General features: G+C 40.3%; 1 protein-coding gene across 6 annotated transcripts in view; it reads right to left on the bottom strand.

Annotated features, from left to right (window-relative positions):
• The window catches only part of RYR3 (ryanodine receptor 3), a 474,528-nt gene that overhangs the window by 230,837 nt on the left and 231,262 nt on the right, over positions 1 to 12,429 (bottom strand). For all 6 annotated transcript variants that reach the window (XM_069950600.1, XM_069950599.1, XM_069950601.1 and 3 more), the window contains 7 exons: positions 11,435 to 11,643; positions 10,041 to 10,201; positions 8,722 to 8,755; positions 7,636 to 7,799; positions 6,735 to 6,900; positions 5,258 to 5,344; positions 2,723 to 2,949 (listed from right to left, as the gene is read on the bottom strand). In XM_069950600.1, the coding sequence (XP_069806701.1) occupies positions 2,723 to 2,949; positions 5,258 to 5,344; positions 6,735 to 6,900; positions 7,636 to 7,799; positions 8,722 to 8,755; positions 10,041 to 10,201; positions 11,435 to 11,643 (1,048 nt within the window). The remainder of the gene's footprint in view (positions 1 to 2,722; positions 2,950 to 5,257; positions 5,345 to 6,734; positions 6,901 to 7,635; positions 7,800 to 8,721; positions 8,756 to 10,040; positions 10,202 to 11,434; positions 11,644 to 12,429) is intronic.

Genomic DNA, 12,429 nt, shown 5'->3' with positions numbered 1-12,429 from the left:
TGTCAGGGGTTGAAAGGAGTGAGTAAGCATGGAGGAGAGAAATAGCAGTCCTGCACAGCACAACACCCTGCAATCTTCCCTCAGCAAGTTCTTAGATAAGCAATGACCTTTCTGACCTCTGAATCCAGCATTTTAGATAGCCAGACAGTCTACAAACATCTAACCTTCATGTCTCTTCTTCTTGGTCACTCATCTCCTTCTGCCCCTCCCCCCTCTATAAGATATAATGGACACAGTAGAACCCATCTTCACTTGCTTCTCTTTAATAAACAGGTATTTGTCTGACAATGCACAGATAAAAAGTGAGGGGGGGAGGCTGGAAAACTGCTTTTTGAGTACAGAAAGAGGTTTCTGTTCCTAATAAAACCTATTACAGAGTTATTTCTAATCGCTTGTACTATTGATTTCTGGAAGAAAAAAAACAAACAACATGAAAGTTACACTTTAAATTAACAACAAACACTTGCAAACGAGAGCTTTTGGGAACTACCTAAAATTGTTTACCATAATACACAGAACGATAGTCAATTGCAAGTCACAATTGCAATTACGATCATTTGAACACTAAAGTATAGAAATGATTGTAATACTAAGGAACGATGTGTATTGTACATACACCAAAAGATTTGTTAATATTAACAATAATTTTGTCAGCTCAAAAGATGCAAACAAATTTTCAATAGTTGTTTTATTGTTGCCTGCATACACACAAAGATTATCGCTTAAAGAGTCCCTGTCAAATTTATTAAATTTTTTTTGCAAAAATCAATAGCCCAGGCGATTTTAAGAAACTTTGAAATTGGGTTTATTAGCCAAATATGCCATTATCTGCATTTAAAAAGCCTTTTTACAGGTCCCCCCCCTCCCTCCTCTTTTCCATCCACTGCAAAAAATCTGGAAATTGTGACTTGTTGCATCAGGAGGAGGAAGTTAGCCGACAGCAGAAAGCAGATAACAGAGGATTACAGGCTCTGAGCTGGGTGACTGCTGTAATCAGAGCTCAGAGAGGTCAGTGCTGACTGTCAGAGGAGATAGAGGGTGAGGTATTTGTAGATTAACTCTTTGTTGTCCTGTTTTGGTCTTTTATTTAGCTCTCTCCATAGGAGAACAATGAAGACAGGGGGGAGAGTTTCAAACTGCTTTTTCATGTTAAAAATGCATTTTTTTTGGCTAATAAACCCAATGACAAAGTTCAAAGTTTCTTAAAATCGCCTGGACTATTGATTTCTGCAAAAAAATTCACGACAGTGACACTTTAAATTCGACCAACAGCAGGTATATTTTAAGCCCCTTTTACACAGGCCTATTTTTGGTGAGGAGTCTTGCTATTAATGCTCATTCAGCCGATAATCGGCCCGTGTAAAAGTGACAGCGGGAGGAAGAGCGGGAAAACACCCGCTTTTCAGGTTATTTAACCTTCAAAGCTTCAAAATAAAAAATTATAACAACAAGTGATTGGCCAAACATCTTCCTGTGTAAGCAGGGGATGCACAGCCAGTAGCAATATAGTTAAATGGAAGCACGAATGACACAGCGAACATTCGTGTGGCCTGGCTTCTAAAGGCACTGCAAACAAGTGCTGATCTCGCTGATTGGTGCCATTTGCGTCCTTGCATGGCCCCATATCGACACATGGAAAAGGACCCATACAGTGTAGGTGAAAAGGCTGATTTGGAGATTATGGTTCACTAGCATAGTAGATATAATGAAGGTCTGAATTGGGTACCTTTTCAAAGTCTTAAATAGGTATTCTGATTTCACAAAGTTATCGTCTGTCTACAGGAAAGGGAATAAAAACAGGATTGGTGGGGGTGTGATCTTTAGGACCTCTACTGATCAAGTAAGAGCAGGAAAACAGTGACTCACAATGAATGGAGTGCACTGCTTACATGCAGCCAGTCAAGGGCATAATTACCACCACAGCAGCCATAGTGGCTGCTACAGGCCCATCGCATGAGGGGGCCAGGTGGCCCACTCCTGCAATACACTGGGCCCCCTGAGCGGTCATCATGTGCAGCACCCAGTGGCTGAGCGGGCCTCCTTGGTGCTGCAAACGTCCTTTCAACTGTAAGTGGTCCTGATGAGCATTTGCAGTTATATGTTAACCCTTAACACAGGAGGGCGTAAATGTACGCCCTGCCAGGGTCCCGGCCTATGGAGCGGGCTCATGAGCTGAGCTCGCTCCATAGCTGGTGAGGACCGGCTGCTTTCTGCAGCCAGGCCCAGGCCCTCACCCTCAATGGCGGCCTGCCGTGATTGCTCGGCTGCCCGCCACTAGCCCTTTAAATGCCACTGCATTTAAGTATAAGTGACTGGAGCATTTCCAACCACTTAGCAATCGGGACCCCCACAGCATGTATGCGGGGGTCCCGATTGCATGGCCTGACTGCCGTAGGTCTCTTACCTTCCTCCATGCAGTCAGGTCTTCACTCTTCTGATAGAGTCTGCCACAGGCAGGCTCTATCAGCAGATTGCCGATAACACTGATCCCTGCTATGCTATGGCAGCTACAGTATCCTAACCTAACAGCTATCTAACAGGGTCAGCAGTTTGGTACGTGAATTGCAGCTTATAGATTCACAAAAATAGGCTACAGAATACAATTTTGCCTCTTGACCACCCCCATGCAATTACTAGGGTTGGTTATTAACTGCAAGATCCTGTATTTTATTCAGTGCACCTGTATTTTACAAAAATGTATTCATAGGAATAGGTCAATTACCTGTTCTCCTCAGGTATATGCAACGCCATCATCTGCAAAGGTTCCAAGCACTGCACCACCCAGCCATGACGCTCACTCACACGTTCTGTTTCCACTTTTAGGAAAATATTTGGCATGCGGCTCCAGAGGACGGGGGTGATAGTTTGTACATCCAAGCGCGGTGGGCATTGAGGCACAGGATTCTTCTCTTCACTCTTAAATATTGCAGCTGATAGAGGCATGGTGTTCTGGAAACCACAAGTAATTTTTAATTTTATACAGTTTATTTAAAGGGAACCTGTCATCACTTTCATGCTGCCTGAACCATAAGTCATCAGGGCATCCTTATGTGTTTTCTCCCCCGTCCCATCTATCAATGAAGGCCGACAGGGCAGGGAGAAGCTACCAGGAGCACCCCCATAAATCATGGTTCAGGCAGAATGAAAATTATAACGGTTTCCCTTTAAAAGATGGTAACAAGAACAACAGTGATAACTTCTTAGAGAGTAGTTGGCGGTGATCATCATCATCTATGATAACCAATTTTCCTCTTCACTGTAAAAACTACTTCACATGAGGATTTGGCTGGGCATAAATCCTTATTCCTTATGGGTGAAGTTTTTATGGGTGAGATGCTGACCAGCTCCCTTTAAATGATTTACAAGTTGACTTTATTTCTCAAACCCCTTTATGTATATAAAACTTCACTGCACTGGACTTTCACAATCGTCATCACAAAGCATGTGATCGGACAAGAAGTGTCCCGGCTGAACTTTCAACGAACTTCATATATATATTGTTGCTCATCGCTAAAGCTTTACCATTGGCTGACTAGGAGTCATGTGACCACAACACAGAGGGGTTTATAATTTGTAATATAAAAACTATTTATTCTTTATACAAGTTGATCACCTTTGGAGTATATGGATCATGTGACACTGAGGGAATCCCATAATAAGAATATGGTACACAGGGCCGTAACTACCGCTTTAGCAGCCATGCTGGCTGCTATGGGGCCCACTGTATCAGGGGGCCCATTGCCTGCTCCTGCAACACACTGGGTCCCCTGACCCATCAACATTGTGGCCTCCCAGATATTGTAAATGTCCCTTCAACTGCAAGCACTCCTGAACAGGGCTTGCAGTTATGACTACACTTGAGGGCTTAGTGCTCAGTCAGGGGGAGGGGGCCCAATCATAGGTTTGCTATGGGGCTCAGCCATTTCTAGTTACGACCCTGATGTTACACATAACAAATTTGCCAAAACATAATTGCTTAAATATATTCTACAAATGGTGTAGCTATCAGCAACTAATAAACACTAATGATGTTGTATACCGACATATATCGTGATGTAATAAATCTAGCTATATCCGTCTAAATATACAAATTACTGATTCATTATACAGTCTAACATCATCAAACAATAATAAACATATCCCATTGCACCCTATTACCCAGTTCAGGCCAACAGTTTCATAACTTCTATGTATCCTGATTCTCCCATGATTAAATATCCCCCCCCCCATTATATTAAGTACAATAAAATAATAAAAACAAATAATTTTTATGTGTCCAAAGAATTTTAAAGGGATTGTCTATTCTGAGATTCAAAACATAGCAGCAATGACTTTAGAGACCCCATTGACAGATGGAACATTTTAATAAGGGTAAGTGTCAGCTATGTCTGCATTTTCCCCACATCAACTATTATTAGTGAAATGTTATATATTACATGACGCCTTTCAAATTATTTAATTGGTTGTGCTGTGGATTGGAACTACATGACCAAAACGCGTTGGCGTCTCATTTATTTCCTGTAATACATCAATATGCATTTTAACATGCCTCAATTAAAGTTTTTTTTTTTTTTTTTTTAAAGGGGTTGTCCAGCGAAAATCTTTTTCTTTCAAATCAACTGATATCAGAAAGGTATATAGATGTGTAATTTTGTTTTATTTAAAAAAATCTCAAGTCTTCCCATACTTATTAGCTGCTGTATGTCATGCAGGAAATGTTGTTCTATTTTCAGTCTGACACTGTGCTCTCTGCTGACATCTCTGGCCGAGACAGGAACTGTCCAGAGCAGGAGAGGTTTTCTATGGGGATTCATATAAAACTGAGACAGAGTTCCTGTGTCGGCCAGAGATGTCAGCGGAGAGCACTGTGTCAGACTGAAAATAAAACAACATTTCCTGCAGGACATACAGCAGCTAATAAGTATAGGAAGACAAGATTTTTTAATACAAGTAAATTACAGATCTTTATAGCTTTCTGATATCAGTTGATTTGAAAGAATTTTTTTTTCACTGGACAACCCCCTTAAATCTTTCAAGTTAATAGTCACCTACTGTATGTAATACATGGGAGGACAAGACTGTACTCTACTTAAGGGTGGAGATCGTGAGTGGGAGACCCCCATCTATGACATTAATATTATTTTATTTCCTTATAATGTTAGGAAATATAATAATTTTGCTCCTAAACATGTGCTGCTCATTGTACATAGCTTTGTGCCAGATAAATGACAGGGTTAAAGCGAACAGAAAACAATACCTTTAATTTCCCAAGTTCAAACTGGAAGAGATTAGTGCTAGTCGGCTGCAGAAAAACTGCTGGGAACAGCTTGGTGTTTGGTTCAACCTAACAAGAGAAAATGGATTTATTTCAGTAAAAACTGTCATCTAACATAACATAGTAATTCCCTCTAAGTGACGCATTATTCACACACAACAGGACGGCTGAAATTATTCAAGCTGGAAGCCATAATACCTGTTGTGTGGTAGTAATTTGTCAATAATGCCTGTTCACTTACCTTAATGGTGTTCAGAAATATGACAAGGTACATACACCCACAACTACTACAAGTCTTAATGGATGAATAGAGAAATTACTATATGAGTTACAGAGGACAAGTGCAGCATGCAAGCTAGATATATCTGCAGAAACATGTTACTGTTAAAGGGGTATTCCACTCAATCGTAACTTTTGATATGTTGCTGTCCATAATGATAATAACTACTCCTTCCATATGTATCTATTCTGTCTCCTTCTCCCAGTTTTGAGCTGCTGCTTTCTACTGAAAACACGAAAATGTGAGTGAGAGCTTTCCTCTCTTTCAACCCTTTCTTCCTTCTGAGAGAGCTGATGTAAACAAGTCCCTGGCAGGCTGTATCTGCAACATTGTAGCTTCTTTGTAATGCTGGGAGAGTTATTCACAGTGAGATTACTAGCAACCTGACCTCAGAATAACTATTCCAGCATTACAAAGAAGCAACAATGTTGCAGATACAGCCTGCCAGGGACTTGTTTACATCAGCTGTCTCAGAAGCGAGGGGGAGGAGGGGGAGACAGAGAAAAAAGCTCACACATTTTTTTGAGTCTTCAGCAGAAAACAGCAGCTGAAAACGGGGGGTAAAGAGACTGAATATACAACAACAAGTATGAAATGAATTGTTGGTATCACCATGGCAAGCAACATATCAAAAGTTATGTTTGAGTGGAATATCCTTTTAAATTACCAACAACAGCTATACTCTTGTGCACTCGAGAACACTACTTGAGGACAAAGCAGATTTAGGCAAGACAATGACTGCCATACATAGAAGATGGCCACCTGTGGCATATACTACAAATAATGATGCTAAATACTAAGGGTCCGTTTACACACACAGATTATCTGACAGATTTTTGCATCCAAAGCCAGGAATGGAACAGGGAACAGGTCATAAAGGAAAGACTGAGATTTCTCTTTTTTTCAAATAGATTTCTGATTTTGGCTGCAAAAATGTGTAAACGGACCCTAAGGAAGTACCACGTAGGCACTATAGGACGGAGCTATTTTCACTAGTGTCATGTGACAAAGAGAGAATGAGAAATAAGCTGTGCACCTTAAAGGGGCTCAGTAACTCAGAAGTGAGAGCACTAATATCACCTTTAAAACTAATTACCACCCTTTAAAACTCCTATGAAAAGACAGGTATACATTTAGAATTGTGACTGAAAACAAGTAACACACATTCTATAAAAGTACCTGGTAGCAGGTGCCCAAATCCTTTCCATTGGCTGTAAATGATAGCAGTCCTGTAGCCAAATCAACAAGGCACCCAATATCAATATCTACACTGTTGCGGCTTGACCTCTGAGAGGCGGTAGAGAGGTCACCGCCCCACACCATGTAACAATTGCTTCGTTTAACACTGAAAGAATAAAAAAAGGGAGACCGATAAAATACTGTAGGACATCCAAAAAGGGTAAATTGCTGCCGATCAAAGGAGAAGTTCGGCAAATTTTTTTTATTAAAGTATTGTATTGCCCCCCCCCCCCCAAAAAAAGTTAAACAAACCACCAATATACATTTATTATGGGAAATGCATATAAAGTGCTTTTTTCCCTGCACTTCCTACTGCATCAAGGCTTCACTTCCTGGATAACATGGTGATGTCACTTCCTGGATAACATGGTGATGTCACTTCCTGGATAACATGGCGATGTCACGATCCGACTCCCAGAGCTGTGCGGCTGTGACTGCTGGAGAGGATGATGGCAGTGGGATGCTCAATGTCCCTCCAGTGCCCTGTGTCCCTCAGTGTCCCCCTGCCATCATCCTCTCCAGCAGCCACAGCCTGCACAGCTCTGGGAGTCGGATCGTGACATCGCTAAGTTATCCAGGAAGTGACATCACCATGTTATCCAGGAAGTGACATCACCATGTTATCCAGGAAGTGACATCACCAAGTTATCCAGGAAGTGACATCACCATGTTATCCAGGAAGTGAAGCCTTGATGCAGTAGTAAGTGCAGGGAAAAAAACACTTTATAAGCATTTCCCGTAATAAGTGTATATTGGGGATTTGTTTAACTTTTGGAGGGCAATACAATACTTTTATATTACACTACATTTATATTGTACTTAGCCCAAAACCAGGTCCTACCTTTCGTGCACTCTGCCCCTTTCATCTCCTAAAGTGACAGTCACAGTGCAGTTCTTGCTTAAGTCAAAGTTTTCAGAATAGAAGTGGTAGTCAGGAGTCACCCATCCTACCCATACTGAAGACGGGTCCTGGCCGGCAAATATCCGGACAGAGTAGTAAAACAGCTGCAGAGAAAAATTAAAACAAGGGAGGTGGGAGTTAATATATTGAAACAAATTGCTTTCTTAGGCTCTGTTCACACAACAATTTTCAACGGCCAATATTTCATACTCAAAATAAGTCCGTTGTTTAACATACTCTGGCAGCTGTCAGTTCAATGATGGTCGTTGGTACATTAGTTAAGTTTAGGTTGAATGATTGCCGCTTTCAACATCCCCTTAGATATGGCTATTAGAGCCATTGAATTTTGTTGAAAAGATGGTGAATGTGTGTGAACAATTTAAAATAAAGTCTGCCAATAAATATCCCTAACATTTATTTGACGGCCGCTGCGAATATTGGGTGTTATTCTATGCATTGTGTGAACTAATGGCTATTGTTTCCATAGACCTCAATGGAAATAATTGAAGACTGAAAACAATGGGCGTTATTTTACTATAAAAAAGACAAACGACCTTAAAGAGTGTGTCCAATCACCTCCAAGTATTTACATTGTAGGCTCTTTACAATATGATAATGGCTTCTGTTTAATGCAGACGGCTAAATGATGTGTAAGCCCTATCAATGCAAACAGGTGTGTAAAATCAAGCTCAACGACATGCGATCTCCATAGGTAAACACTGGCAGCAGTGACTTTAAACATGGTCACAACACCTTGGACACAAAGCATTTGGTCTTGCAAAATAAAAGCAAGTGAATACATTGTTAAATTGTTTTTCCCTAAAAAATACAGTATACAGAGAAAAAACAAAATAGAAACCAACTTGTTATTGTAATTTTTATATATATATATATATATATTTTATTTATTTATTATTTTTTTTTTAAGGCAAAGAAATATATATAATACACTGTATATATAACATTTTAATAAAAATGTATAAGAATAACCAGGGGATATAATATATGACTAATTGTAAAACTTACTGAGGTTGTGTGAGAACCTTCCTGAAGTACATTTCTAAAAGAGAGCACAAAACACATTTTTAAAACAAAAAATATTTTTCTACAATATATACATTTTTAAATGAAGCTGCCATATGATTAAATGAACACCACCAGTAATTGTGAGCAGGTACAGTGAATCTGTGACCCCTGACTGCCTACTGATCTGATGGCACAGCTGGATAGATATAAATGAAAGCTTTCAAACATACCTTTGTTGCCAGAGTTTGTGTTTTTATATACATAAAAAAAAAATTGGGGGCTGTGAAAGTTGTCAAAGAGGCGGAGCCTATTATTCTCTGGCCGCAGCTGTGCCTTAACATTTTGTATGCCTGCCCTCTGCATTCACTCAGCATACAGCACAGAGATATGTAGAGGTTCTCGGGCCCAGGAATTAATAGCCTCCACCTGACACCATTCACAGCCCAAATAAAGTTGTTTTTTAATAAAATTCAAAACATGGACTTGGGCAACAAAGATGTCCTAAATGCTTTTATTTATACCTGTCCAACAGTCCCATAAGCTTGGTAAGCAGTCAGACGTTCGCATGTACAGGATTTGCAGCAGATTTGATGGTGCAGATTTAATGCTGTGCTCAGTTATTTAGTTACATTGATATCAAATCTGCACCATGAAATCTGAGTTTTCCAGGGAGAAAAGATTGACCCACAGGATAGGGCATCAATCACTGATCAGCAGGGTGCCTGTGACGATCAGCTGTTAAGCGCCCACACTACACAGTGAGCAGGGCCACAAGCATAAACTGACCACAGTGTTCATGAGGAGCAGCGCTATGCATTTTTAGCCATTATATAGTTTGTATATGGTATTTTCAACAGTTAGCCTGTGGGCCGGTTCTCTCTATAATTTTCAGTTGTCCCGAACTAGTAGGCAGCAACATGGAGGACATTATAGAGCAGTACTTAGCAGTGTAAGGTCTGAATCAAGCACTGGGGGGGTGGGGGGGTCTTTCTCTCGCTCTCTCTAGCTCTCCCTTTGCAGCTTCTTTCTCCTCCCCCTCTTCTTAATAGATTTCAGAGAACATTAATAGACTAAAAATTGTTGGTAGGTTAGGGCATGTTCACATCTAATCTGACACTATTTAGCTTTATCCATGTACCCTCAGAAAAACTCTTTAAGAATGCAGAATGCTTCTATACCTATATAATGGGGGTTTAGTGTACAGTTGGCTTACAAATCTGGAAAACGTATGTTCTCCCTGTAAGTTGAGCAGAGTTTTTTGCCCCATGTAATTGATGAAGTCATAGTTAATTTAGAGTATGGGCAATAAAACCAAATACCTCTTCTGGAAGTTCTCCTCATTACTGAAGGCAGAATGGAACTCCACAGGCATACTAAGCCTGCAGTATATCATATCTTCATTGCTATTCTGGGTGCCAAAGGTTTTATGTGTAACCTTTAAGCATGGAGGGGCTTCTACAGTTCCATCTTTCCTTGTCACCTAAAAATTACAAGGTGCATGTTAAGACATTTTGTAATAAAAACGGTTTCAGATATACTTTATCATATAGAATGACTAATGCTAATGCATGTGGAATAAAGTAGTTGTGCAGTATATGAGAAAAGGTTTTGTTTTAATTTAGGGTACAGCGCCACTCTTAAAGGAGAAGTCCAGTTTTTAAAAATGGGCAGCTGGCAGGGTCAGGGAGGATGTAATAACAAGTCCTAAATTATCTCTCCCCGTGCCCCAGGTGAGCGGTTAGACTTGCATCAGGACTTTCGCCGGATGTCATTCTACACTAAGATGTGATGGACAACCCACTCAGCCAATCAGTGACTGGAGCGGTGTTCTGCCCCAGTCACTGACTGGCTGAGCGTCCAGTCCATCAGCCAGGTTGTGATGTGTGCAGCGCCGGAGATCCTGGAGCCTAGTGGGGGTTCCCAGATTGGTGATCCGGGGCTGAATAGTTGAGTTAATACTCTTTGTTACTTTCCCCAATACCCCTGTCTTAAAAAAAACAATGGGACTTCTCCTTTAAATAATGCAGCATTTTAGTTTACTTCAATTGCTACTCAAATACAAAAAAAAAAAAAAAAAAAAACTACAGGTAACCACCATGGATCTTGGCACTGAGACTTCCAAGGCAACCAGCTGAATTCACATAGGAAATTTGTAAGCAGGTATGACCAACCATGTAACAAATGGACAGAGCAGGTCCTCCACAAGCCATACTAGTGGTCTTGGAAAGGGTTGTTGAAACTAGACCTGTGGCCTCTATAATAAACTTGTGCCATTAAAAGCCATGTGGAGCTGAGGAATCTATATCCTCTGGTTTCTTTGCTATTGGATTAATTTGTTTGGGCCCAGATATGCTAAGAGAATTAAAAAAAAAAAAAAAAAAAAAAAAAAGTCTGTGTCAACGGGGAGAGCAGTGGAAACCACTACTGTGGCTATTCAGGTCACAATTAGCATATTGGGCAGCAATACTAACCACACCGATATCTAGTGAGCAGGTGGGCTTAGGAAAAGTAGGAAAAGATACAAACGCCCTCATCCATAAATTTGGACCCCATAGGTTCTATAACCTGTCTCTCCCTGTCAAGTGGGAGATATACTGCTGGATAAAGTATTGCTGTCAGGAATTTACTGCAGAAAATTATAGAAACTAATACCAAGAAGAGAGTGAAAATTTACGTATAAAATATTTAGAAGTGTAGGAGTGAAATATATTACCTCAATGTGAGGATGATCTTTTGGCACGTTGACAAAGGTTGGTAAGCGTTTGCTGAACCACATGGTTACGTCTCTGTTCATGTTGACAGCAAATGGTTGGAAGCCCTCCTGTAGGCCGCACATTGTGTAGTACTTGAATGTGCTGGCATCCTTGCCCAAATTCATGCGGCCGATCTGAGACAACCCCAGGGAGCAGACAGGGACAAAACCTGCAGAACACATGTACAGGAAACAAACTCTGAAGAGTGGGCAGATGGCAGGCTCACCAGGTGAAATGCTTTAACAATCTGTTTCCAGATATTGAGGATGAGATTGTGGAAAATGCAGAAAACATGATTAATACACTCATCGATTATGTATCAGAAATGCATGCAATTTGTATTATTGTATGCAGTATATTACATTTTGCTATACTATGTGTCTGCTAGTTATTCAAACCACTCCCTAAAGTAAGATTCTTTTTTTCTTTTTTAAATATGCACAAAGGCTTTAGAGTACTTAGATACCAAATAAAGCTAATTTATTGTGAGCTGAGCATGCCAGGATCTGAGCCATTATGGGAATTCACTAGTGGCCAAGGATGAATTAGTGATATCCATTAAAGAACGTAATATTGTCCAACAATGTCGACATTTATATCTCTCAGCAGTAATTAATCTATTGGCATCGGATGAAATGCAGCTGCGCAGGGACAAAACAATCGCCAACGCCGTTCCAGTATGTAAATACATACAAATCTATAGCAGATGACTAATAACGGGGTTTTATTGGAGGACAAGAGTAATGTTAATCCTGGCACAAGTAAACAAGAAAATACTTTCATAAAGTTTATGAGACCACAAAGGCTTAAAATGACTTGGACCATTTGCGGATTTTTTTTTTTTTTATGAACTGTTATATCCTCTTTCACTGTTGCATACTGTAAACTGCTGCCCATAGCAGTTCACCCATGAGCTATATATTACTTGCAGTATACTTTACATATTTGACGTCTC

This window comes from Dendropsophus ebraccatus, chromosome 13, assembly GCF_027789765.1.
Source record: "Dendropsophus ebraccatus isolate aDenEbr1 chromosome 13, aDenEbr1.pat, whole genome shotgun sequence".
Lineage (NCBI taxonomy): Eukaryota > Metazoa > Chordata > Amphibia > Anura > Hylidae > Dendropsophus > Dendropsophus ebraccatus.
The sequence above is the reverse complement of the archived record's forward strand: the minus strand, read 5'-3'. Positions and strand labels throughout refer to the sequence as shown.